The 27,982-nt window shown below is 43.0% G+C and overlaps 1 protein-coding gene across 1 annotated transcript in view; it reads left to right on the top strand.

Moving 5' to 3' along the window:
- The window catches only part of TPR (translocated promoter region, nuclear basket protein), an 81,718-nt gene that overhangs the window by 30,809 nt on the left and 22,927 nt on the right, over window positions 1-27,982 (top strand). Inside the window, exons 19-35 of the mRNA XM_056845627.1 lie at window positions 46-180; window positions 408-548; window positions 1,471-1,639; window positions 2,582-2,748; window positions 4,173-4,325; window positions 5,285-5,401; window positions 6,502-6,705; window positions 6,815-6,999; window positions 8,244-8,391; window positions 10,243-10,380; window positions 11,150-11,281; window positions 12,474-12,604; window positions 13,822-14,032; window positions 20,817-20,963; window positions 21,437-21,635; window positions 21,844-22,049; window positions 22,822-22,883. Coding sequence (XP_056701605.1) covers window positions 46-180; window positions 408-548; window positions 1,471-1,639; window positions 2,582-2,748; window positions 4,173-4,325; window positions 5,285-5,401; window positions 6,502-6,705; window positions 6,815-6,999; window positions 8,244-8,391; window positions 10,243-10,380; window positions 11,150-11,281; window positions 12,474-12,604; window positions 13,822-14,032; window positions 20,817-20,963; window positions 21,437-21,635; window positions 21,844-22,049; window positions 22,822-22,883 — 2,645 coding nt within the window. The remainder of the gene's footprint in view (window positions 1-45; window positions 181-407; window positions 549-1,470; window positions 1,640-2,581; window positions 2,749-4,172; window positions 4,326-5,284; window positions 5,402-6,501; window positions 6,706-6,814; window positions 7,000-8,243; window positions 8,392-10,242; window positions 10,381-11,149; window positions 11,282-12,473; window positions 12,605-13,821; window positions 14,033-20,816; window positions 20,964-21,436; window positions 21,636-21,843; window positions 22,050-22,821; window positions 22,884-27,982) is intronic.

Genomic DNA, 27,982 nt, shown 5'->3' with positions numbered 1-27,982 from the left:
TTTCCCAGATTGGGCTAGTGGAAAATCAAATGTAATCTTTCCAAGGTGAGAGCAGAAAACTTGAAAAAAGAAAAAGATATCTTCAAAATGGCCGAGGTCCGTCTGACTCAGCAAAAGGAAACCTTGACAGCAGAGCGAAGAGGACAAAATATACTGCTTACTAACCTGCAGTCTATTCAGGTGTGTTCAGCTATGTCTTCCCCTTTCCACATGCTCTTTTTTCATCTTGTTAGCAATAATGGTTGCACATAGAGGGGAAACCTGTTCTGCAACTGGTTCCTTTCCCCCATATCTATAATGCTTGCATTTACTGTAAGGTAAGATTTGGCAGCAAAATGTGGGCGCTCACTAAGTTTGAGCATCTCTAGTGCCAGGGATGCACCATGTAAAAATGTCTTTTTCATTAGGTGATCTTGGAAAGGTGTGAAACAGAAACCAAACAAAGGCTCAGTAACCAAGTAGAGAAGGCAGAGTGTGAAATAGCCCAGCTGAAGAAGAAACTGGAGACTGAGATGGAGCAAAGACATGCACTTTCAAAAAATCAAGATGTGAGTATTAAGCAATAAAAGGAACATGCCAGTCTTTGATATTAATTACTTTTGAGCAGAGTCAAATAGGCTTTGGATATTGGTTTTTTAAATTTGCGCTTTCTGGGACTGGATTCATTTTTGCTTAGTTTAGTGAAAGCTTATCATGCTGCCCCCACTTGGTTGGATAAGTGGGAGGAAAGGGGCATTCCTTCTAGTGTGGGTCAGTATGCGGGAGTTGTTGGCAGGCTGACAGAGCATGGGAGGAGCTTTGATGCAGAAAGGGGTGGCTCCCAATGGAGTGAGGGCTGAGACTGAAAAGGGGTGTGGAACCATCACACTTGAGTTTGAAGAAACCAGGAGCAACTCCAGCACTGTTGCGGGTAGAGGAATCTCAAGTATGCAAGACTGGAATAGACAGAAGAAAAATCTGGCACTCCCGGACAGAAGCAGGAGGGCTTGTAGGCCTTCTTATTGTATCCAGCCAGACTTTCCTGTCTGGTTCAGTCAGCAAACCCTCACCATGACACCTGGAGTTCCATATCACCTGAACTACATATGAGACCTGTTCTCTTTGATACTTTTTTGTCCAAATGTTGAGCCTTCTGAATGGGGCTTGTTATCAGCAGGGTGCCCTCGAGCTTAGGGCTATGGCTTATAAATCCAAAGATAGGGAGTTGGTGGGTTTCAGCCGCTGACAGGCAGCAGAATTTTTCAGTCCTTTTTATTGGTGCCAGTGGGTTTCTTGTGGGTTAATAATCGAAGTGTGCAGATTTTGGAAGTACTCTCGGGCGGCTTGGTTGAGTTACTGAGAGAGATGGCCAAGACAGTACGCTTAAGGGTCCAAGTAAGAATCTGATCCAAGCTGCCTACCTGGTTCTCATGTGTTCTGCTTGAGGCTCTCTGGCTTGTGGGGTAAGGGGCATACATGATGCGCTTTCAGATTCATCTGTTGGATGCCAAAAGACAGCTCGAGACGGAAATGAATCTTCACGTTAACACGAAAGAACTGCTGAAGAACGCCCAGAAAGAGATTGCGGCGTTGAAACAGCAGCTTCACAATATGGAGGCTCAGCTTGCCTCCCAGTCATCACAGCGAGCTCCTGGGCAAGGTGAGGGCAAAAAGAAGCTCTTGTGTATTTGAGCCTGGCACTCCTCATCGGGCCCGGCATATGTTAATGCAGGACGGCAGCCTTGGTGGTGGCGTTTTTAAAATATATTATTAGCTGGAAAGAGGTGCAGAGAATATCGGATGATACAAAAGTAATTAAAATTTACTGTATTGAAATGTGGGTATCATAGGGCATACTGAGTATGAAGAAACCAGCTTTGAAGGAGCATAAAGGTAGAGAGAAAATTAAGAATTGGACCCCGGTGGTGTGTTTCTGCAAGTACAAGGACACTGCTGCTGGTGGGAGGAGCGTTCACCAAATCCTCCCTCCCATGGCAGACCCCAACATTATGCTCAGCGCTGTCCCTTGGTGGGAGCCCCTTGAATCTTGGGGGTGCAAGGGGGGCTACAGGGGAAGGGGTAAAAAGCACTGCTCCATAAGTGTACTGTAGGATCCAGCCTTTAAAAAAACCACTGATGAATATTGTTACATAAATGGCAGCATTCAAGTCCCATGTTCGGAGCTGGTGTCTTCAAATTCAGTACGCCCAATGATACCTAAAATACATTTCAAAGTAGTAAATTTTCATGAATTTTGTATCTTTCTCCAGCATGCTTCCTTCCGTTTCTTACACTTAATATAATCAGGCAGAAAATACTAGAAGTTGCTTGAAAAAACCATAACACCTTTTTTTTTTGTAACAAGATGGCACAGCTGTCGCATTCATAGCCACATAACCATAGCATTCTGGAGCTCCTCTGTAGGCGCTGCCATTTCTCTTCCTTTGAGAGTTATTAATGCATCGGTTGCTTTATTCAAGGGGGGGAAATCACAAAACTGTTTGTGCGTGTATACCTGCATATGCATATAGACCCAGAAGAAGCAACACTAATGTAGTATTCCGTGAAGGCTCCTAGTTTTGATAGTTCTTAACTCTCTTAGGCCAGCCTAGTGTAAGTGAGGATGTGGATGATCTTACAAGTCGATTGAGACAATCGGAGGAGCAAGTTAATGATCTGAAAGAAAGGCTGAAGACCACCACAGGCAATGTGGAGCAGTACCGAGCAATGGTGGTGAGCCTCGAGGAGTCCCTTAACAAAGAAAAGCAGGTAATCAGTTGTTTGCTTATAAAGCTTTGTTTTTGGCATTGCTTGCCTCCGTGCGTTGTGCCAGGGGCACTTTCCAGCAGTGACCTACAGCAGAAGATCAAGCACCTTGCATACGCGTATCTGCCGTAGTCTCCAGTAGCAGTTCCCTGCGTGAAATACCACAGTTCTGAATTGTGGCTATACATTTAATGTTGCCAAATTTTTAAAGCTCTCCATCCTTTCTGAGGAGAGTTAATTAGATCTGAGGGCATTAATTAATTGGCTCTGTACATAAAATCAGTGGGACTCAGCTGCATTATGGTTGGAATCCAGTGATCCGTCCACAGAAGGCGGTGGTGGTTGCAGATTTTTCCCATGTTCCCTTCCCCGCAGAGCTGTTTCTGACTCCCAAAAACTTTATTCTTGGGGTTATAGGACCTGTGTGGATCAGATAGCCATGTGGGCTGGGTGGCTATAGTGGGGAGGGAGTGAAATTGTCCTTTTCACCCTCTTCCAGCGGTTGAAGAGACAAAGCGTAGCTGTTCATCTACAAACGGGTCCCGCTACCGCAGGAATAAACTTTCCTGGGGTTGGGAATGGCAACTGAGCAGCGGGGAATGTGGGAAAGATCTGTGTGATCCTTGTGTCTGCAGATCATGGGATCCTTGGCTTCCAAAGCGAATTAAGGTTGAACTTGTTAATTCAACAGAAACTCATACCCTTGTAATCATTAGAACGCAAGCAGCTGTGCAGGTTGCCTATTTCTCCCAGCTAAGAACCGATGGGTGAACTGTCAAGCATGCTTTTGGCCCTAGACTGTCCCAGCGACTAGCTTTATTCCTTGACTAAGCAAGGTTCACAAGCTAACAACTTGTTCTCATCTCGTTTACTCCCGAAGAAGCCCAAACAGTACATTAGTTTTCTTTGTTTAAATTTAGGGGCGTTTACTATGAGAAAGGTTGAACAGCTCGGCCTAACTTTCAGTCTTCAGCCCTCCTTTCCACCATGAACAAAAACAGGAAGTGTCTCTTGTGAATACCATGTTTCTTTTTTCGGCATCAAGTCACATCTGACTTATGACAATCCCTGGTGGGGTTTTCAAGGCAAGAGATGTCCAGAGGTGGTTTGCCATTGCCTGTCTCTGCTTCACAGCCCTAGTATTCTTTGAACGTCTCCCATCTAAATACTTGCCAGGGTTGATCCTGTTTAACTTCTGAGATATGATGAGAGCAGGCTAGCCTGGACTATCCTTGTGTGTGTGTGAAGTGCCGCCAAGTCATTTTCGACGCATGGCGACCCTATGAATCAGTGTCCTCCAAAGTGTCCTATCCTTAACAGCCGTGCTCAGATCTTGCAAATTGAGGGCCGTGGCTTCCTTTATAGAGTCAATCCATCTCTTGTTGAGTCTTCTTTGCTTATGGTTAAAATTGGGTTTCGTTTTGTAGGTGACGGAGGAAGTTCGTGCAACTATTGAAGCCCGCTTGAAGGATTCTTCTGAGTATCAGTCCCAGCTAGAAAAGAAGTTGATGGAGGCAGAAAAGGAAAAACAGGAGCTTCAGGATGAGAAACGGAAAGCTGTTGAGAGCCTGGAGCTACAGGTATAACGGCATGATTTTTCTTCGTTCATTTTTCACGTTCTATAGCTAGCACAATTACATGTCCAAGATTGGAAGGTTTACTTCAACTGCATCCGAGGACCTTGCCTAATAGATCCCTGTGCAGTCTTATAATTTGCTAGTCGATTAGTTTCAAAACCTTGTGTGGCGTGAGGGGGAGCTACTATTTGAAAAACACCTGCCCAAAGCCCCTGTGTGCATGCTCACAGCTAGAGTTTTATGGCTCCTTGGATCCTGACCTGTAGAATTTTCTGGTTATCAGCTTCTAATAACCCTGTACAGATATTGCACAAAATAATTTTTCTGCAGAACATAAATCATCGAACTACTGGAAATTATGAAAGTATGCAAGGCATCTCATGGTTTGTTTTTAATAGGGTAGGGAAACATCGAAGGTCACAAAGTGCATTAGCTTCAGTATATCAAATTATTTTCTTCACCCATCCACATTTATAAGCAGCGTCTACAAGATTCCTGTGAAACTAGTGTTGTGTACATTGAATCCAGTCCTTAGAAATAAAAGGCTGTAAGACAGGAGTCACACAATATGTTTGTGTGACTCCTGTCTTACAACCTTCTATCGTAATGTTACGATAACACTTGGTGAATTTGTTTGTCAGTTGAAATCACCCATCTTCCCCTTCAGGTCTGCATGTGGTGAAACAGCCAAATCAATAATATCGTAAAACTTTATGGAATTTTCAGAAGTCATCTGGCAGCTTCAATTTCAGTGAAATGAGAAGCATAATTATGGGGATCTGCACTGTTGGTGAACTGAAAATAGAACTGAAATGCAGTCAACAAGGGATGTGCATCAGTCTATTCTCAGATGTATTTTCTCCTTAATTAAAAGTTGTGTGTCATGCCTTCCAACTCTGATTTTGAAATCTGGTGGTCTTAAAAAACCCTGTAAATCCTCAATACATGATGTTTCCGTACAGCTTTCTGAGCTAAAGAAAAGCCTCTCCAGTCTGAAAGCTGAAGTTCAAGAATCTCTTCAGAGAGCAAGCACAGCTCTTACTAATGAGCAGCAAGCCAAACGGGACTGTCAGGAACAAGTAAGTTTGAGTATCTAAACATGGACAAACTGATTTTTTAAAATATATATAAATGCCCAAATACTTCTTATCTCTAAGTTAGCTTTTGTGCAAGACAGGAGGTCTTAATGGATGTTAATTTTTTAAGGAGAACACAGTAATTCATTATAGGAGCCATCAGATGACGTGTAATTGCCTCTGTGCTTTGCTAGGGACTTTAAATGTAGATTTAGATGGGGGGGGATCTGCTGCAAAAACTGTAATCTGTTTAAACAAGGATCCAGGGGTTAAATGAAAAGGTTTGACATACGATAATAGCACATCTTGTTAAGAAGATACTTTGTGGCAGCTCTTCTGTATTCTTTGAAAAAGTTAAAATACTTTGTCGTTTATACCTTTGAGAGCTCTATGTGTGCCGTGGATCCTGAGTATTGAATTGCATGGGTTCCCTATGCACAGTTTAGCTAGGAACTTGTTCCATGTATTTTTACCCATTTGTATTCTCTTACAGCCCTGACCTGGATGGCCCAGGCTAGCCTGATCTCATCAGATCTCAGAAGCTAAGCAGGGTTGGCCCTGGTTAGTATTTGGATGGGAGACCACCAAGGAATACCAGGGTTGCTGTGCAGAGGAAGGCACTGGCAAACCACCTCTGTTAGTCTCTTGCCATAAAAACCCCCAAAAGGGGTCGCCATAAGTCGGCTGCGACTTGATGGCACTTTACACACACACACATTCTCTTACAAGAAAATGGCAATCCCATAACTTTCTTCTGCCAAAAAAAACAATTGATCATAGATTTTAGAGGAATTACCAAGTTGTTATAGGAAATGTTTTTTCCCCCACTATCCATTAATGCTTTCACATATCACTTTACTCCTCAAAGAGGTTAAGCCTATCACTGGGAGGGGGTGGGTTTACACTAGGAAGAAATAAAGTTATTGGAATAATCCTGCCCAATTCCCCTCTTTACTACAGTCTCCAACTCACTTGCCTTTTCTCCATGATCCCTAGCATAGCCTATTTGGTGGTCAGAGAGGACCCTTCCTTCAAAGCTGGTTTGGCTGCAGCCCACTGAGTCTTTAGATGGGTAAGAGGTGATGACTGGTGGTTTCTTACAGGCCAAGATAGCTGCAGAAGCTCAAAACAAATACGAGCGGGAGCTGATGCTTCACGCTTCTGATGTCGAAGCCCTACAGGCTGCCAAAGATCAAGTGGCTAAGAATTCTGCAGTAAGGCAGCAACTGGAGGAAGCAGCCCAGAAAGCAGAATCCACTTTGCGAGAGAGCAAAGCCTCATGGGAGGAGCGAGAGAGGATGTTGAAGGTACAGGTCTTTGGGGCCAGATCCCAGCGACCCTTTTAAAGCTTTGTAGAGTTCTGCAGCCTTTCTTCAGGGCTGAGCTCCGGTGGTGAACCCCATTCCTTTTTGATAGGACGAAGCTTCGAAGCATACGTCTCGCTGCGAAGACTTAGAGAAACAAAACCGGCTGCTGCATGAGCAGCTGGAAAGCCTGAGCGACAAGATGATGGCTTTAGTGAAGGAAGGGGCTCCAAGCGCGTTAAACGTCTCTCTCAGCGAAGAAGGCAAATCACAGGAGCAAATAGTGGAGATTCTCAGGTGAGAGCTATGCTGAGTCACACTTGACAGGAGCTGATCCTGATCAGTTTTACAGTCAGTCGCTTTTCATGGCGTGAGAACATTTCTCTGTTTCAAGGCCATCGCAGGTGAAAGTTTGGCGTGAAAGTTTGCAGCTACTTTTGTTTCTCTCAGAAAAGGCTGTTGCCAAATGCTTTCTATTCTGAGAGGAATGATTTGTGATGAAATGGGAACATCCCAAGGCTGCTGCAGGTGTAATGTCAGAACTGTTTTAGGGATTGTGTGTTCGCCTCTTGAGCAAAAGACCACCTCTTTTTCCATTGCCTTCTTCCATAGGTGTTTGAGGGTGCTCTTTACTCTCCAGTTCAGGTTGGAACTGCACAGTCAGTCTAGTTCTCTGATTATGTGGAGGGGTGATTTTACTTTTTGGAAAATGCAGTCACTGGGGTAAGCAGTCGGGTGGGAGAGGGTATTCTTGGCTCCTTCCCCAGGGGCCATTTCCCCTCTGAAAACGGCTCTCATTAAGCTTCTATTCCTTGGGAAAGGCACTTGTATCTTTCCTCTGGTAAAAACAACATAGTGAGAGGGTAATTTTCAGCAGGGGACTGACCTATCAGAAAAAGGCTAAGAGGCAAGCTCCTTTTTCCTTCAAATTCAAGTATTAGTGACTGTGTTTTTTAAAAAGTGAACCCCCCCCCAAAAAAAATCAGAGACTTGGTTAAACCTTAACTAGGATTAGCAATACAATCCCATGATGTACTTCTTATTCCTAAATTTACAATGCCTTGTGTCTGTACTTGCCTTTATTCCCCCCCAACCCCGATCAGCAGGGCTCAGAGTAGGTTGCATTCGGTACATTGTGATCAACTTGGTAATCTGTCTTTGGTTCTACGACCTGCATGCCGTATTCCCTCTTCCTTATTTTTATAGCAAAGCAACAATACATATGGCTGTACAAAATTGAAGAATTTTGTGTTCTAGTACTCCACAAACAATACCTAGTTCATTACAAGTCTGCTTGATTGGCTTCTCTTTATACTTTTTTATAATAAGTAAATTTAGTTAACAGCCCGGGTGCTCTGATTTGCCTGCAGCTGCAATGTGCTTTGCTACCACATTCGCCAAAGCCCATAAGCACCTCTGTGTTACCAGATCCTGTCTGATTCTATATTTTCTTGCTTTCATTTTACTTTTAAAGTAACAACAAGAAGAAGAAGAAAAAAAATGAGGTATTTAATCTCCAGTGGGTCCTCTTTCCGTTTCAGGTTTATACGCCGAGAAAAGGAGATTGCAGAAACCAAGTTTGAGGTGGCTCAAGTGGAGAGTTTACGCTACCGTCAAAGGGTAGAACATCTGGAGAGGGAACTTCAGGAGTTTCAGGAGAGCCTGAATGCAGAGAGAGAGAAAGTGCAGGTGTGTACTCATGTTCCCTTTTGTTGGGCACTGACTTTAGTATTTTTCTTTTGTACTGGGTTTGTGAGTTGTGTTGTAAAAATCCATCGCATTTATACACAGATAGTTGACAGTAATGTTAACATCATTGGTAGTACTTGAGTGGCTTGGATTCAGGAGCATCAGCACTCTTAAGACATGGGCTGTGCAGGATATCTGAGGAAAACCAAGTAAAGGACATTGCTCAGATTAAGTTTGTGGCTTTCATGCTGTATTCTGGGAAATCCTGGAGGTCCTTGGAACACTTATCAGTAACGTTGGGATAATTTCCTTGGAAGACAGCTTGTTCACAACTTGCAGTTTTCCCCCCAATTTACAGCTGTAACGTAGTGTTTAGATGGCTCCTGAAACACACCCTCATTTATGTGGGACGACAATAAAAACAGTAGGGTTGGCTCGCACTTCATGTGAAGTGGCACTCTATCCTGGATCACGGATGCCCCAGAGTCTTCTGCCATGTGCAGAAGTTCCACTGCAGACATGAAGAAATGCCTCAACAGAAAAATCTGTGTTGACAGAAGGTAATAATTCCCGAGGGGTAGCCATATTAGTCTGTTATGGCAAAATGAAACAGGAGGCGAATGGCACAGAAAGACAAACAATTTATTCCAGCATGAGCTTTTGTGAATCCAAGCTCACATCTTCAGATACCAAATGTTCCCCTACTGGTTTCTGAAAATTGTATCTTTTTATGTCATTGTTTTCATTTATTCTCTCAGTAGAGACCAATCCATTTGTCCAATGTAGCTAGTAGAAGGGCACATGATGGCATGTATTAAACTGGTTGATGAAAAAGTGGTTGAGCCCACTAATATAGCTGATGGGCCCATGATGGTGCTGTCTTAGTGTATATGGGGAATGAAGTTGGCATCTAGGTCTGTTGTTGAGTTTGTCTCTATTGGGTGGTCCATCATGTTGCTGAGAAGCTATTGGGGGTCATCTGTAAGCCAGGAAAGGCCTGCTACCCAAGACCTGAAATAAATATCCATATTTAGGAGAACCTGTAGGTCACTGGTGGTGCACTGAACTGCTTTAAGTTGTCAGCTGTAGATGAAAACTCGTTGTACCTTTGTTATCTCCTTAGAGTCCCCTTCCTTTCCTTTTATTATTTACCTATCCAATTTATGTGGCCCTCATTTTTCCCCCGGTTGAGTGTATTATTGTTTTCCTTCCTTCTGAATGGGTTCCCACCATTGATTTGTGATGGGGTTTTAGGGTGCCTTGAAAAATTTTAGAGATACTGTTGGTTTTAAATTGTAATCTGTTGGTTTTTAACTGTGTTAAAATGGTGTATGCCACTCTGAGCCAGACTGTAAGGTGGGAAAGGGCAGCATACAAATCAATTAAATAAAATTGTAGTATGCTGCCTCTGGGTAATAGTCTGGCATTGTTGATCTGCTCCTTTACTTTACTATGAGGACATTGTAATCCCAATAATGTATGTTTATACATTCTTCAGATCTGAAGGTCCCTGTCTGAGGAATTGCAGATGCAATTATCCCTCAGTGCTTGACTGTAGAGTGTAGATTATTTTGTAGGCATTTTTTAAATCACTGTATTATATTAAAAACCACAGACTGAGCAACACAGGCTGATAGCAGAGCCCTGAAGTTGGACCTTACTAGATACTTGACACTTTGCTGGAGGGTCTTCAGTTTGGCGAGTTGTACACATTATGCATGTGGTTTAATTCAAAAGCTGTCTGGCAGATTTAATGGATCAACCAGGCATCTGAGGTCACATCTAAGCTCAAATCATAGCTAAGTATTTCCACACAGAATTGGATATCAGTGTTGCATTTGTGAATTTTAGGTGACAGCAAAAACAATTGCTCAGCATGAAGAGCTGATGAAGAAGACGGAGACCATGAATGTTTTGATAGAAACCAACAAGATGCTGAGGGAAGAGAAGGAGAGGCTGGAGCAGGATCTGCAGCAAATGCAAGCAAAAGTCAGTGAGAACTTCAGATAGGCTTTCAAAACCAGACAACAAAACCCTGTAAATCAATTTATGTCACTTAGATTTAGTTCCCACGTTTGAGCCTTGGGCTTGTGTGCTCCCCTTACCGTCATTCCCTGACGTGCTGGAGCTTGTCTCCTTCCTTTCCATTTTCTCAGGAAACAACAGTTTGTTGTAGAATGTTAACTGTGCATATCATGATTTGCAAAACATAATTCACCTATGTGCCTATAATAGCAAATTATGGCTTTTGAATAAACACAAATGTTAGAGGACTCCCATCACGTAAGATGCTGGGACGTAGCAAGCTTCATCACTTTTTCCAGTCTTAACTGTGGTATGAAGGATTGGAAACGATGCATCTGAATCAACCTTTAGATACGATGACAAATTAATGATTTTCATTCTTGTGCAGTTTTCCTTAGAAAATTGATGCTTTCTTCACATTTTTAAATAATTATCGACTAATTGTCCTTCTGCTAAGATCTTGGCAATTAATTAGACTTATTTGTGAGTGACAGATGGAAGTTATACTTAATTTTTTCCATTTTTCGCCAGCAATAACAGTTTAAAACATTCCAGTGTTTGACAGAGGATGGTTTTGTAGACACAGTGTCATACAAGCCTTTTTCTTTTTACCTAGCAAACTATAATATCGTTAAAGATTTCAGAACCAGGAGCTTTGTTCTTGGAGAGAGAGAGCATGTGTTAAAATTTTCATGTCAGTTGCTTGCAGTAACTCCTCAACAATCTGATTCAGGTGCGTAAACTGGAAGCTGATATCTTGCCTTTGCAAGAGTCCAACGCTGAGCTGAGTGAGAAAAGTGGGATGCTCCAGGCTGAGAAGAAACTGTTGGAAGAAGACGTCAGACGCTGGAAATCCCGAACTCAGGTACGCCTACAGAATCTGTTAGTTGCAAAGCATGCTCACAGCACTCTTTGTAGAAACAAAAGAAGAATCTGCTACCTCAAGACAGGTGGAAATGTAGTTTGGTGGCAGAAGAGATAAGGCAGTGACTGTGCTGCAAGATTATAAGCAAATTCAGCAGTGAAGGTTGCGTAGGAAAGGAAGCATTTCGGGATTTAAGGGGGGAAAGGTTGGAGTAAGGAGGCAGTGATGAGTTTAATGATATGTGAGGGACTTCAAGGCATAGAAGAAGGTGGTGCTAAATTAAGGAGCTAATGATGCATGCAGGTAATAGTGACACCAAATTATTTAGGGCAATTAAAACAATATCAGACTGAAGAGCTCTCTTCAAACTGGAGGAATGGGCATTAAAATGGCAAGTGAGACTCAATGTGATCAAGTGTAAAGTGATGCATATTGGGGCAAAAAAATCCCAACTTCACATACACACTGCCAACTTGGAAGGCTTTAAGAGGGGAGCGGACATATTGATGGAGGAGAGAGCTATCCATGGCTACTAGTCAAATTGAATACTAGTCATGATGTACCTATTATCTCTGATTCAGAGGAGCATGCATATCATATTAGGTGCTGTGGAACACAGGCAGGATGCTGCTGCAGTCATCTTGTTTGGGGGCTTCCTAGAGGCACCTGGTTGGCCACTATGTGAACAGACTGCTGGACTTGATGGGCCTTGGTCTGATCCAGCTTGGCTTTTCTTATGTCCTTATGTTCCTTTTTTTCTTTCTTGGTGAGAATGTTAACCCCTTGCCCAGAACCCAGTTGCAGTTTTGCCCTTCAGGGACACATCCTTCGCAGCATGGTAAATGGTCTGATTCAGTATAAGGCAGCTTCATGTGTTCATGGCTCCTTGAGCATAATTTTAAAAACAGATGAAGAAAAATCCCAAATAGGGATTGTGTTTGCCCTGACTAGCCCTTTGAATCCTAGCCCAGAATTCATTTCCCCTAAAGCTGCAAATGCACTCTAGCGCTGGTTTTCCCTCTTGCAAAAAGAAACTTATTGGTGCTCAAACTTTAGATCCAGTATTATTTTAGTGCTCATCATGAATCCTTTTTTAATATTGTGACACAGCTGGGCTTTGTAGTCTGGAATGTGCCTTTCCCTGTAAGTGCCAAGGTCATAACCTTGGTTATTATTTAATTTCTTCCCCCAGCATTTGCTGAGCCAACAAAAAGATACCGATGTTGAAGAGTATCGGAAACTTCTTTTGGAGAAGGAAGTGAACACCAAACGTATACAGCAGATGAGTGAAGAAATAGGCAGGCTTAAAGCAGAAATCGCAAGGTAAGATTAATAATTTTTTTGAAAGTTTTGTATACCATATTCCCATAAAAAATGCCAAAAGGTGGCTCACAATAGGTGAGGATTGTGCTGTTACAAGGGTTATCGTGCAGTCTGGGCAATATTGTGTGTTGCTTTGCCATGTGGCAGAGGTAATGCTTTTTGTCCTTTCATAAGATCTTGTTCGGAAGCATACATGGGCACATGACATCTTCATTCTTTGTTCTTGGAGTGCGGATTCAATCCCCTGGTGGTCTGTAGCTCAGTGGGAAAGTACATGCTTTGTGCAGTTGAGCTCCTGGGCTAATTTAGGGGAAGGGCTATGCCTCAGTGGGAGAACATCTGCTTTGCAGGCAGAAGGTTCCAGGTTCAAACCCCACTATTCCAGTTCAAAGGGATCAGGTGGTAGGTGATGTGAGACCTCCACCTGTGACCACCCAGAGAGCCTCTACCTATCAAAGTAGACAATACTGACTTTGATAGACCATAGGTCTGGCTCAGTCTAAGGCAGCATCATGTGTTCAATCATCAGTCTTTCCTCCCCCCCCCAAAAAAAAAGCTTCTACATGAAACTCTGACAAGCTACAGTGCCCCTCTACTTGTTCAATCTTTGTTTCAAGGAGAACAGAATTACATCAGAACCAGCCTACATACAGTCAACTTGTACGGCTCAGTTTTTAGAGGAAGCACCTATAGCTCAGCTATGGAATGAATGGCTTGTGCACATAAGGCCCCGGATTCTATCCTTGGCACCCCCAGTTTAAACAAACTCGGGTAATGGGACTGGGAAGGACCTCAGCCCAAGACTCTAGAAAGCTGCCACCTGTCAGAACGCTAGCTAGATGTTTAAGTGGTCTGGTGGTAGGAAAGTAGTATGATGTTTCTCAGATGTACCTCTCCGGGAGCTTTGATACAGCCACCAAAGCTCTGGTTTTTCCTTGATACGTGTGATGCGGCTGAAACCAGTTTGAGAACTGCAAGCTACATGCTGCAGAAAAAACCTTTAAAATGTTAACATTTGTATGACATTTAGTAAGGTATTTTAAACTGTGTAAATAAGCTCATGGCTGTACCTAGCATTCTTACCATATTTCTTGTTTCAGCAGCTTTCTTTTTATGCTATGCAGTCTACATTGTTTTGCCCCAGAGGGTAATAATGTTAAAGAAGTAGCTTTGTGCTGCCGTGTTTCTGTTGTGTAAAACTTTCAATTTGCATTAAGGTCAAATGCATCACTGACTACAAGTCAGAATCAGGCCCAGGCCCTCCGTGAAGATCTGACAAAAGCAAAAGCTGAAAGGGACACACTTCAGAAAGAGTTGGAAGCAAAGCTGGCTGACATCCAAGAAAAAGTCAAAACTATAACGCAGGTCAAGAAAATTGGGCGTAGGTATAAGACCCAGTATGAAGAATTGAAAGCTCAGCATGACAAGGTAGGGTTTTGATGTCTGGCAGCGGAAGAAGTGTTAAAGCAGTCCTATCAGATGTTTGTAACATTTCTCTGGTTTTCAGGCTGGCACGCACAGCGGTTCTCATGAGTGTGTGTTTTAATGCTGCCTGATATTCCTGTCTGCAAATCAGGAATAAGCGAATGCTGCTGGGGGGAAGGAATTGAAGTGTGGAGGCAACAGTGGGGGAGGGGTGCCCCCATTCATGGAAGGTGACCTTTGGATTTTTGTTAGTATCTATAAATATAAGTTAAACCGCTGTTTAGCAATTATACACATTAGTAAATCTCCTGTTTAAGTGTGGTTATTTGCTGAAAGGCCATAGTCCTGGTCTGTACAGATACATTCCTCTTCTCGTTCTGGTTGGAGGTCATCTTGAAACTCGCGGGTATTACCATCACGTGCCCAGGGTAGGCAGGACCAAAAAATCTTTATTCTACTTCCTGCCGCCTGGGCGGGAACTCCAGTTTCCGTCCTGCCTTGATCAGGGTAGCAGCTTCGTTCTTGAACTCCAACTCATTTTCAAAGACTTTTCCTTCGTGTGTACTCGATTCGTTTTAACTTTTGTCTAGTTTTCAGTGAGTCTGTTTTCCTTCCCTCACCCCCTTTACTGTTTGTCGGCTTTAGCCGCAAACGTCCCTTCCCCCCACTACTTTCGATTCCCCCCTCCTCCCGCTCCCCACTTCGCCCCGTTGGGCAAGATGGCGGGCGCCAAGAGAGACTCTGACTCGGACCTCCTGTCTGAGGAGGACCATGACTCAGCCCTCATCGCTTCGACAGGGCGATGTCACAGAGAGCATTGTAGCAGCCACGGCGGCGACTCCGTGAAAGGCGCGGAAGGGCCGACCGCCCCCAAAGAGGCGCGCTCTGTTGAGCCGCCTCAAAATGGCGCGAATCACAGCGAGAGGAGAGAGACTGTAGTGACAGCCACTCCAGCTAGGAGCGCCTTAGAGAAAGCTCTCAGCTCATTCCGAAGTCTCCACCAGGGGGTAATGTAATGCGTACCGAGGCAGAGACTTCTCTAACTCGGCGGGAAATTGTGGATTTTTTTTTTAACGGGGTGTTTGGATACGCAGGCTCAAATGATGATGGCCCTCAAGGAATCCCTTTCCCCTCTCATGCAGGGCACGGGTTTAGATGCTGCTCTAATCACCTCACAACGCTCCCATCAGGGACAGGGAGACCAATCTAACCTGCAGTGGCGCACTAAAGCGGCACTCAAGGCCCCTTCCCCCACTCTCAATCCCTTCAAGCCCTGGAGGAAACCTCTTCAGTGGCCCCACATTTAGAAGGCAGAGAAAAAGGGGAATTGATTCTGATAAGGACACTCTCATTCTCCTTAAAGAACAACATCCCCGTCTATTTTCAGCGGAGGATTTTCAGGGACTCTTAAGTAAGGCTCTGGTAGCCCTAGACCTCAATGAGGATCCAAACCCTGTAGCCGACTCCATTCCTAAACCCAGGAAAAAGGAGCAAAGGAGTTCTTCCCAAGTACCAAACCTCGCATCTTGGTAATCCCATTCCCAGAATTTTTTGAAACCCAGGTACAAGCTGAATTTGACAAACCCCTTGCCAATAGACAGTCCCCTACCAATACAAGAGACTATACACCATGGTTCCACAGGCCATGTCTCTTTCAACTTCCCCTGATTGACGCCCCGGTAGCGGCAGTTCACTCACCTGATTTACCATCTGAAGATGGAATGGGGTCAGTTAGAGACCCACTAGATAGGAAAGCGGAGATTCTTTCCAAAAAGGTTCATGAGGCCTCTGCCCTGGCAATCCAAGCCTCGGCAGCAACCTCCGTTATGACCAGAGCCTCCATCGTGTGGCTCAGGTAAATTATTCACCTCTATGCAGGAGAAAATCATTAGATTGCGGAAGACCTTAAGAGACTTCTGAAGGCATCCGCATTCATGGCAGACGCATCTCTTGATGCCATGTCCCTCACAGTTCAAGCCACTTCTTCCAACATTGCTATCGGAGGAGCACTGTGGGTTCATCCCTGGCAAATGAACTCAAAAACCGAAACACTGACCATGTCATACCCCTACACTGGGGGAAGACTCTTCGGTGAAAGACTAGATAAAATCCTTGTGGAGAACAAGGATAAGAAAAAGGTTCTTCCAATATCCTACAACAAGGAGGGAAGACATTCCTCTGCCTACTCCAGTTTCAGAACTTTCCACTCTCTGGCCCCCTTCAGGCCAGAACAATGCAGGGGTTCCTGGAATAATAATAATAATAAGGGCTCCTTTCGCAGAAGGGGAAACAAATTTTGTCGTTCCCCCCAGGGACAACATCAATTCTCGGGCAACAAGGAAGACAAGTTCTCCAAAGCCCCTAAACAGTGACGCCAAGTCACAGCCAGTGTGTGTGGGGGGAGACCCTTACGATTCCGCCACAAGTGGGAAAGGTCTTACACAGATGCATGGGTTTCTCAGGTGTTATCAACAGGTTATCTCATAGAATTCACGTCTCTCCCAAGAGACAAATGTGTGAACTCCCCAAAATCTCAGCAGGGACAAAGCATCAACGAACCCTGGACGCCATATCCCACCTACACCAAATTCAAGCCCAAAACCAGTCCCTCACCCCGAAATTGGCAACGGGGTATATTCCATCTTCTCTACAGTCCCCAAGAAAAATGGGGACTGGAGGGCTATCTTGGACCTGAATCATCTAAACAAAGGGTCAGATACAGGAAATTCCATATGGAGACCCTCCGTTCCACTATGGAAGCCCTACAGGTGGGCCAGGTCCTAACCTCCTTGGACCTGAAGAAGGCATACCTTCATGTCTCTATTCCCCCTCCCACAGGAGGCTCTCAGATTTTGCTATGCCAAGAGACACTACCAATTCAGGGCACTTCCTTTCTGTCTGGCTTCAGCTCCCCACTTCACCAAAATACTGGTGATGCTGGTGGCGTTACTCCGACAGGAGTGAATTACATTATTCCCATATCTAGACGACCACGGGTCTCTTGTCAATGTAGAAAAGAACCAACTGAAGCCAACACAGAGATTAGAACACCTGGGGGTCATCATAGACACACACAGGAACCTGATATGTCTTCCACAGGACAAGATCATCAAAATCCATTCCATGACTCAGTCAGTAATCAGCTTCAGCCACGGCAGGATCATGTTCCTTGCCAAATTGCTGGGGAAGATGGTAGCCTGTCTCACCTTGGTCCCGTGGGCCAGGTTCCACTCGAGACCGCTCCAGGGAATCCTACAACCCTATCAGGATTTGATCACACACAGCGGGGACAAGTCCTTCCCCCTACCCCGGAATTGTGCCAATCCCTCCTGTGGTGGTACCAAAACAACAATCTCAACAGAGAGGTACATTTCGTCATAGGGGTCCAGATACAGGTATACACAGACACCAGTCTAGAGGGTTGGGGAACTATCTGCCAGGGCCAAATGGCTCAGGGCCAGTGGTCTCTAAGTGAAAAGAGATTGCACATAAGCATACTACAACTATGAGCCATTCAACTGGCTCTACAGCACTTTAGGAGCCTCCTACGTCGCAGACACATTCTGATTCGCACGGACAATGTGTCCGCGAAAGCGTACCTTAACAAACAGGAGGGTCAAAGTCTCCCAGGCTACATCAGGAAGCCGAGACCATTCTCTCCTGGGCAGAAATGTATCTTCTGTCCCTTTCAACGGAACATGTCAGGGGGGTTATCAATCTCCAGGCCGACTGGCTGAGCCGTCAGGTTCTGGACGAAGGGGAATGGTCTCTCAACTGGATAGTTTTCAATCAGATCGCGGAGAGATTCGGCCAGCCCAAGGTGTACCTGTTTGCCTCGGCGAGCATTCACCTTCTCCCGCAATTCTTTACGCGTTATTTCCACCAAGAGGCGGAGAACATGGATGCCCTCCTGTCCCCATGGCCGAAGGAACTACTGTTCTCCTTTCCACCCATTCCCATTCTACCAAGGGTAATAAGAAAGATCAGGAAGGAGAGTGCAAACGTCATTCTCATTGCTCCTCGTTGGCCGAGAAGACCCAGGTTTCCCAGCCTGAAGGAGTTATCCGTCCAGATACCTTGGGAACTCCCAAACATCCCAGACCTGCTTCATCAGGGTCCCTTATTTCACCCAGAACCCCAATGGCTTCACTTAATCGCCTGGAAAATGAAAGGAAGTCCCTCTTAGAGGAGGGATACAGCAAGGTGGTGGTTGCTAACATGATAGAAGCGAGGAGACTTTCCACTAGAAGGATTTTTAACACGTCCTGGAGAGTCTTTGTTCTGTGGTGTAGGCGCAAGCACATCGATCCACTGTTACCAGGGATTCCCATGATCCTAGAGTTCTTCCATTATGGAGTTGAACAGGGTCTCAAGGCTTCCACATTGTGCAGACAGGGGGCAGCCATATCCACCGTTCTTACGGTCTCAGAAGATTTTCCCTCCTTCCAGGCATCCCCACATTCTGACATTTCTAAAGGGAGTGGTTCAAATGAAGCCTCCAGTAGTCCATCGCTTCCCCACGTGGTGCCTCAATGTAGTTCTCACAGCATTGATGCGCACTCCCTTTGATCCCATTAAGGGTATTCCCTAAGGATGCTGAGGACGAAAACCACCTTCCTCATAGCAGTGTCTTCAGCCCGGCGTATCTCCGAGCTTAGGGCGTTCTCAGCGCGTGAAGGACTCTATCTTTCACAGTGACAAGGTGGTCCTCAGACCGGACCCCACCTTCATGCCAAAGGTGAATTCCATCTTTCACCATTCACAGAGGATTCTTTTGCCGTCATTCTGCCCCCAATCCGGTTCATCCCAGGAAAAAAGAGTGGCATCATTTAGACTTGAGACGACTACTCAAGGTTTACCTTAGTCGTACAGAACCTAACAGACATTCAGATGCCTTATTTATCTCATTAACCAATCCATCTAAAGGTCAGAAAATGTCTAACACCACCATCAGTTGCGCGGTGAGACAGTACATTACTGAGGCATATAAGGCCAGTAAGATGCCTCCTCCTGCCGGCATCACTGCACATTCGGTACACAGGGCAGCCGCCTAGGCGACCTTTGATAGGCACGCCTCCTCAGACGAGATACGTAGGGCGGCCACTTGGTCTACGGCATCTACATTCATAAAACATTACAAGACTGATGCCAGGGCCTCTGCTGACGCAGCCTTCGGTAGAAGGGTCCTGCAGCACGTCTTGGATACATCATAGTCCCACCCGGTCAAACAGCTCTTGGATATCCCACGAGTTTCAAGATGACCTCCAACCAGAACGAGAACGGAGCCTTGTTTACTCACCGTGAAGGCTCCTTCTGTTCTGGATTGGAGGTCATCTTGCCCGCCCAAAATCATAAGGGTATCAAGACTTAGCTCATATTTTTCATTGCAGTACCTAAGGGGTGTTGTTGCCTAATGTTAGAGGCATAATAAAGAGTGCTCTTTATGTTCACCATCTTACCTGAATCAAGTATATTCTACTTACCTGTTTTTTCCACGGTATGTTAGTGTTTATAGGAGTTCATGTTCTTTGTTTACAAGGTACACTGTTGTTGCCTGGTGGCCTTTTGTACTTACCTGTCTCCTTAGCTTGGCGAGTCCGTAAACTGGAGTTCCCGCCCAGGTGGCAGGAAGTACAATAAAGATTTTTTGGTCCTGCCTACCCTGGGCACGTGATGGTAATACCCGCGAGTTTCAAGATGACCTCCAATCCAGAACAGGAGGAGCCTTCACGGTGAGTAAACAAGGCTCCGTTCTCAGCTAGTTCAGTGAACGTGGATTAGCAGTGAAGATTAATTTAAGCAAAGGCTGTGTCTCCCCACTTCAGTGTAAATACATGGATTTATTCTTGTTTCTCACCTGTGTGGAGAGTCTGGGATAGTGGATGTCTCAGCAGAAAGATCAGAGGTGCTTTGATTTTGTTCCCCATTGATCTCATGTGTTTTTGTTGAAGCTGTGGCATGGAGTTGATATCAGTCATAAAATTTTCACCTTTCTGTAACACAGAGCTCTAATGTTACCTGTCCATAACTTTAAAAAAGGTAAAGGTCCCAAGCACCGAGTCATTCCTGACCCATGGGGTGACATCACATCCTGACGTTTCCAAGGCAGACTTTGTTTGCGGGGTGGTTTGCCAGTGCCTTCCCCAGTCATCTTTCACCGACCTCAGAAGGATGGAAAGGCTGAGTCAACCTTGAGTCAGCTACCTGAAACCAACTTCCGTTGGGATCGAACTCAGGTCGTGAGCAGAGCTTTTGACTGCAGTACTGCAGCTTAACACTCTGCGCCACAGGGCTCTTGTCCATAACTTTAGGTAATTGTATAAGAAGGTCCCTTTAGCAGAAAGGCTTTGCCCTTGTGGGTCAGGGGATATAGAAACTTCAGAACATGTCTTGATCCACAGTTCATTCTACCAAGAAGTTCACACAAGGGTTCTTTCTCCTTCGCTTAACACTTTCCCTGATCAACCAGATGAGTTTCTGGCTAAGAAGCTCCTAACTGATGAAAAATCACAGATTACACTCTTAACTGCAAAATTCTGCACTGCAACTGTTAAAATACGTTGTACCCTGACAGGATAAGAGTAACAGGAATACTTTATTACTCAAAATATTAAGGGGGTCACACTAAGTTATATGATGTTTATATAAATTTTATTCATTCATGTAAGATGTAATTTTTAGGCTTCGGTTATTTGTAGTAGCAGTAGTAGCTGTGGTGGTTTTCTTATTATCTGTTGTGGCTGTTTTTCTGCTGGTCCGTGACCATATTAATAAATTATTATTATAGGTGATTGCGGAAGCATCAGCTCAGTCTCTTGTAGAACAGAAAGATCAGCATGGTTTGGATAAGGAAGTTCAAGAGGTGAAAGAGGGTCTCAGTCAAGCAGAGGCAAAGATAAAAGCCTTGGAGGGGCAGATTGAAAATCTGCAGAAGGTAAGAGAAGTCTCTTATGACCTTCACTTGCGTCTACACCCATTCCACAGCCTGAGTGCCTGATTTACTAGTAAACCAAAGCAGGGCATTGGACTTGTAGGTGGAGACCCAAATTCAGATCGCTGCTCAGTTGTGAAGCTTGGACAGATCATGTGCTGTGATTTTTGCTTGTCACATTGATCAAACAGGAGAATCCTTTGAATGCAACTCCTGAATGCTTGGATGAAGAGCATGTTGTAAGTGTGTGTGGTGAAAAATCATAGCAGAAAGCAATACCATAAGAACCTCCACGGAGAGGAACTACCTTAATTGAATGCATTAATCAGCAACTGGATTGACTTAATCATAATCTGTTCTCTCAATATTTGGCTTTGTGTTGGCTATAGCTGCAACCTTTGTTCCCACAAATTCACTGCTCCCCCAATTTTTTAGAAGAGCTTTGTCCTATCACTGCGATGTCTCACTTTCTGCAGACCCTAGGAGAAAAGGAGACTGAAGTCAAAAACCTTCAGGACCAGGTAGCTCAGTTGCAGTCAGAGATCTCCCGGCTTCATCAAGATCTACAGGAGAGAACAACACAGGAGGATCAGCTGAGGCAACAGATAGCTGAAAAGGAGGAGAAGACCAAGAAGACGCTTCTGGCAGCCAAGCAGAGGATTGCACAATTAGCAGGTTAGTGGCATTCTTGGCTGTTAAATTCCAGAACAGTGGCCATCTTTAGTCTATTGCAGAGTGAGACAGAGTTCTGTGGCATCTTGAAAATCTGACTAAGCTCTGACTAGCACCCACCTCATCAGGTACAGACTGGAGAATCAGTTCCCAGGTCCTGTGTGGTGGTTTGGCAAGCAAGCTCCTAACCAAGAGACGTTTGGCTCTTTAGGCGCAAAGGAGCAACTAACTAAAGAAAGCGATGAATGGAAACAAAAGAGCAGCGTGCTGGAAGAACAGAAGACGGAGTTGGAAGTACGGATGAATGCGCTCAAATCACAGTACGAGGGCCGGATTTGCCGCCTAGAAAGAGAGCTGAGAGAACAGCAAGAGAGGCACCATGAACAGCGAGATGAGCCTCCAGAGTCAAGCAACAAGGTCCAGTATCTACAGAGCTTTCATTTTAGAGAAGTCTCAAATCCCCATCTGCTAAGCCAAGATTGCTCTTTTCTGTTTCATTTGTAGTTGGGATTCATTTCTTATGTCTTTGGCCTCCTGCCACTGGATATTTTCAATTGAGTGAGATGGGGGTGGGTTACAGTTTCCACTCTGATTCAGTTAGGGGTTGTTTAAGGTGGCACGTCCATCCACTCCATTTTTACTGACGGTGGCTTGCATGACCCCATGCCATAATCTGCATTAAGACATACATCAAGTATTGCCCTAGGCAACCTCTGGCACACATGCTGCCAGCAGCACACACAGCCATTTGCTTGGCACCCGGGGTGTGATCTGTACTCAAGCAACAGAGGCCCTGGTAGCACCACTGGTTCCAGGGGTGCCGGAGAAGGCAGGGCCTAAGCCCATCATCGCCTCTCAGACCTGCGCAGCCACCGGCAGAATCCAGGGCATATAGTTGAGATGCTGGCCATGCCACTGGGGTTTGGTTTGCACCAATAGTGTCTCTAAGCATAGTCCTTGTCTCCCCCTATTTTGTTTGGTTGCACACCATCATTTTCACAGGTGGACAGTGTATTTTTTCTCCTGTACTCGGAGCCAAGAGTGTTGCTTGTACATTTTCCAACATAAGGGCATGTATAATAAACTAGAAGTGCAGTAATTGAGTACAACAGCGCCTTTACTGTTTTGTAGTGATACTTAGATTGAATTTTTTGATTCCTGTGTCTTATGGAAGCATTTTTTCCAAAAGGCTTCAGAACAGCAGAGACAGATTACCCTTAAATCAACTCCTGCAGCTGGTGAACGAGGAATGTGAGTTCTTATTTAATTTTATCTACATTTCTGTTGATCGTTCCTATTCATACTGTACAATCAGCTTCTATACACAGTGCAAACGTATGTGCCTAGGCTGTCCTGAACATGATTTAGATACAACTGTGGTTTTTCTGGTACATGAACAGATACAAGTGTAAAGCCACCATAATAGACTTGCTCTACAGTGACTGATTGCCCATCAGTGGCAATATTTAGGTATAAAGATAATTTGGCCACTTTGCACTACGGAGCCAAGATGACAGGAAAAATAGATTGTATATTTCCACTGTGCAGCATGAAGGCCCCACGTTATTGGATATACAAAGCGTGATATAAGTCTCTACTTTGTTGAAAAGTTAGCATATCTGTTTTTAAAATAAAGAAATAGCTGCATGCTAGGTATGCAATTCTTACATTTTTTTTGTACATAGGAACATAAGTTGCGTACTAAGGTAGAACAGAAAGATTCAAGTCCAGTAGCACCTTAGAGCCGAACAAGATTTTCAGGGTATGAGCCCTTGTCCCCTTGTCCGAAGGGACGAGAGAGTCAGCTTTGACTTTAACTCTCGAAAGCTCATATCCTGAAAATCTTATTATCTCTAAGGTGCTCCTGGACTCCAGTCTAGCTGTTCTACTGCAGGCCAGCATGGCTGCCCTATGATACTAAGGTGTTTCCAGTAGTATTCAGTCCTATGGCTGCTGGAAAGTCATAAGCAAGGTCTGAGGGCAACAGTCCTCCTCCCATTAGCGTCCAGCAACCAGACTGCTGCCTCTGGGCTTGGAGATTCACCGAGTCCTATTTATCGTGATTGCTGTTTTCCATGAAGCTGATTGCCTATTACTATATCATGGTAGAAGATTTCTTGAGCTAATTGTTTTCCATGAAATAGCTTTACTTTTTGCCTGTTGGGAATCTGCTTCCTGTCACTTCCATCTGGTGACCCTCACATTATAAACAAGTGAGAAATCTCTCTTGATCTGCTCCATATTCATGTTGCCCCCCCCACCTGACCCACACTCCGTTAATCTAAATGAAAACCTGATGAATACAACTTTGTAGAAGAGGTTGTCCAGCTCTTGGATCATTTGAGTTGCTCTTGCAGATGGGAACATTAAGAATTATACGCAATATTCCAAGTTTGCCTACACTGTAAATTATGATAATGGCTTTTTTATTCATAACATCTAATACTGAATTTTCATTCCCGCTAATTCTCTACCCTTTTCAGTGATTACCCAATATCTTTTTTTAAAAGATATTTTATTTACATTTTCAAAAGAAAAGATAACAAACAAACATATACATACACTTCCATTCATACTTTTTGTGCTTACTTCAGGGGTCAGTTTACATGAACCTTATTCTATTGTTATAATATTTACTTATAGATTACTGACTTGTCTATGTTTATACTCTATAAATTTATCTTTATCTAACTTATTCAGCATATATAACTATTATTTTCTATCTGTTAAATTTTATTCTACATTTTCTACATTTTTCAGTTAACATATTCAAAATAGCATTCCCATTTCTTCTGTGAATCTTCAATCATTCTTTCTTTCAGGATGTTGGTTAATCTGGCCATCACCGCAAATTCTTCCATTTTTTGTTGCCACTTTTCTAAATCTGGAATAGTCTCTTGCTTCCATGATGCTGCCAGTACTATCCTTGCTGCAGTCATCAGATATCCAAAAAGTTCTCTATGGTTATTTTCCAAATTCTCTGGTGCTATCCCCAATAACATAATATCGGGATTCATTGGAAATTTGATCTTAAGAATCTTTTGTATTTCTTGATGAATCTGTATCCAAAATTTTCTAACCTTTTTACAAGTCCACCACAAATGAAAGTAAGTTCCGTCTTTATCTTTGCATTTCCAGCAGCGGCAATCATATATTTTGTCTATCTTTTTAATATCCATTGGTGTGATATGCCATCTGAAAAATTGTTTATACCAGTTTTCTCGCAGATTATTACTGGCAGTAAATTTAATTGACTTAGTCAATAATCTTTCCCATTGCTGCATTGTTATCTCCTTCTTAAAGTTTTCCATCTATTTGATCATGCATCCTTTAACTTGCTCTTGTTCTGTTTCACATTTGAACAGTAATTTATAAATTTTTCCCAGGATATGTTCTGTCTCTTTACTGATTAGATTTTCAAATTCTGTATTTTCTTTTAGTTTAGCCTGTTTATAACAATCTTGTCATATTTTCATAATCATTTGATTGTAGATTAGCCAATCTACTTTTTTGTTCCGCTTCATTTCATCCCAATATTTTATTTCCTCTTGTTCGTTTAACATGTCCTGATATATAATCTGTACATTTTCTCTCTGCCTTACTTAAATATGTATCTGTAGGAGACATCATTAGAGGTGGTAAGGGACTTAATCTGTTTTTGTTTCTGATCCAAGTCTTCATCAGTCCATCTTTGATAATATGCTTTTGTGCAAATATCTGTGATTTTTTTGCTTTCCATAGATGATAATGAAGACCACGATCCCATGTTCCCTTTTCTATCTTCAACATTTTTTTATTTGGGTCTCTCATCCAATCGACAATCCAAATTAGTCCTGCCGCTTGATGGTATAGCTTGATGTTTGGTAGTGCCAGTTCCCCTCTTTTCTTCTCATCTTGCATAACTTTGAAATTAATCCTTGGCTTTTTACCAGCCCACACAAATTTGTTAATTTGTCTTTGCCATTCGACCAGTGTTTTTTCTTCTGTTTGACTTTTCTCTTCCAAATGCTCCCAATACAATCTCGGTAGCAAATTCATCTTTATTACTGCTATTCTTCCCATCCATGACAGATTCAATTTAGTCCATCTTTCTAAATCATTCTGTATTGTTAGCCAACTTTTTGTTAGTCGTCCTTTAGCAATGTTTGATTTTTCCCAGCGAGGTAGATTCCCAAATATCTTACCGGTTCTTCTGTAACTTTGCATCCTGTCAGCTGCTGAATATTTTGCTTCTCAGAGTTATCTATGTTTTCTAAGATGATCTTCGTCTTGTTTTTATTTTATATCTAGATAGTTGACCATATTTTTCAATTTCTTTCATAAGATGTTCTATTGATTCTGTCGGGTTTTCCAGAGTTAGGACCACATCATCAGCAAAGCACTTTAATTTGTACTCCTCATCTGAGGTTTTCAGACCAGGAATTTTTTCATCTTGCATTAATCTGGTTGTTAGTACTTCTAAAGCCATGTTGAATAAAAGCGGAGATAACGGACATCCTTGTCTGGTGCCTTTATTAATTTCTAATTTTTCAGATAACTTCCCATTAATCACTAATCTTGCTGATTGTCTTCGGTATATACTCTGAATCCACTGTATATATTTATTGCCACAGTTCAAACTTTGGATAGTCTTTAACAGAAAGTCCCATTGAATGCTTTTTCTGCGTCTAGAAAGATAAAAGCCGCTTTGCATTTCTTCTGTTTTACATGTTCTATGGCATTGATAAGGAGAAACGCACATTGTCCCGCATGAGTCTTTTCGGAATAAAACCAGTTTGATCAAGGTGTATGATTTGCCCTATTTTCTTTTTTAGTCTTTCAGGCAAGATAGAACAAATATTTTGTAATCCACATTTAGTAAAGATATTGGTTTGTACGAAGCAGGCAGTTGGGGATCATTTCCTTCTTTGTGAATTAATGTAATATGCGCTTCTTGCCACGATTCTGGAATCTTTCCACTTTCTGGCATATCATTCAACAACTTTTGCAGATGTAAGGCTACTTCATCAATACATCTGTAGTATCTCGCGGTCAAGCCATCTGGACCCAGCGCTTTGTTCGTTTTCTGTTTGGCAATTGCTGAAATGATCTCTTGCATAGTAATATTTTGATTCCACCATGAGTCATCCTTTTCAGATGTTTTCAGCTTGGAGTCAGTGATGTATTTATCTATTTCATCTTGTTTGTTCTTATTTGTCTGTTTGATATAAATTTTCAAAATATTTTAAGAATTGCTCTTTTATATCACTTTCTTTGAAATTGGTTTTGTCCATTATCTTAACACCCATTATTGTCTTTTTTTCCGCTTGTCTTCTGAGTGAATATGATAGGAATTTTCCTGGTTTGTTCGCATGTTCAAAAAACATTTGTTTTGCAAATAGAATTTTCTTTTGCATCTCCTCCATGTCAATCATGTCAATTTCTGCTTTTTTCCCCTATTCATCTAATTCAAGATGCTTCTTTTGCTTTTGCTTACGTACTGCTCTTCCAGTTTTTGAATTTCTTCTATGAATTGATTTCTTTACTGTCTTTTTTGTTTTTTGAGTTTGGAATTAATGGCAATCAATCTTCCTCTCATAAAGGCTTTGCTTATATCCCACACCATGGCAATTGGAACCTCCGGTGAAAGATTCAATTTGAAAAATTCTTTCAGTTCTTTTTTGCATTGGAGTATCACTTCTTTTTTTCTGCAGTAATCACCAAGTCTCCATCTCCTGAATCCTGGCCTGTAATATCTCCAAGTCAATTTGATTGAGTTGTGGTCCGATAATAATTTTTGTAATATTTTCACATCTAAATTGTTTAACATTGTCTTAGAAATCCAACACATATCGATTCTTGAATGTGAATCATGTCTTTGTGAGTAATGTGTGTAACCTCTTTTGGTATTGTTTTTGATTCTCCACGCATCTTGTAGTTGCAATAAGTCCATATATTGTTTAACTATCTTTGGGAGGCGACCTCCTTTATGGTTCTTTGGTCTGTCGATTTTGGAATTTATAACACCATTCATGTCTCCGATCACCATTATTTCTCCCTCTTGCTCTTCTAATAGCATTTGGAATACTTTCTCAAAAAATTGTTGTCTTCCATTGCTTGGTACATAGATACACATCAGAGTCCAGATTTTACCTTCCATCGATAGTCGCTTAACCAAAAGATATCTCCCTTCTGGGTCTTTGATCTCGGTGATTATTTGAAGGTGTGGGCTTCTTAAGTAAATCACCACTCCCTTTTTTTTTCCTTTGCCGATGCAATGATCCCAATCTTTTATTCTTTAATAGATGTTCATGTGCTTGCTTGATATGTGTTTTCTGAATACAAATTATATCTGTTTTGTTTAATCAATA

This window comes from Euleptes europaea, chromosome 2 (genome assembly GCF_029931775.1).
Source record: "Euleptes europaea isolate rEulEur1 chromosome 2, rEulEur1.hap1, whole genome shotgun sequence".
Classification (NCBI taxonomy): Eukaryota; Metazoa; Chordata; class Lepidosauria; order Squamata; family Sphaerodactylidae; genus Euleptes; species Euleptes europaea.
This window is presented reverse-complemented; position numbering and strand designations above follow the sequence as displayed.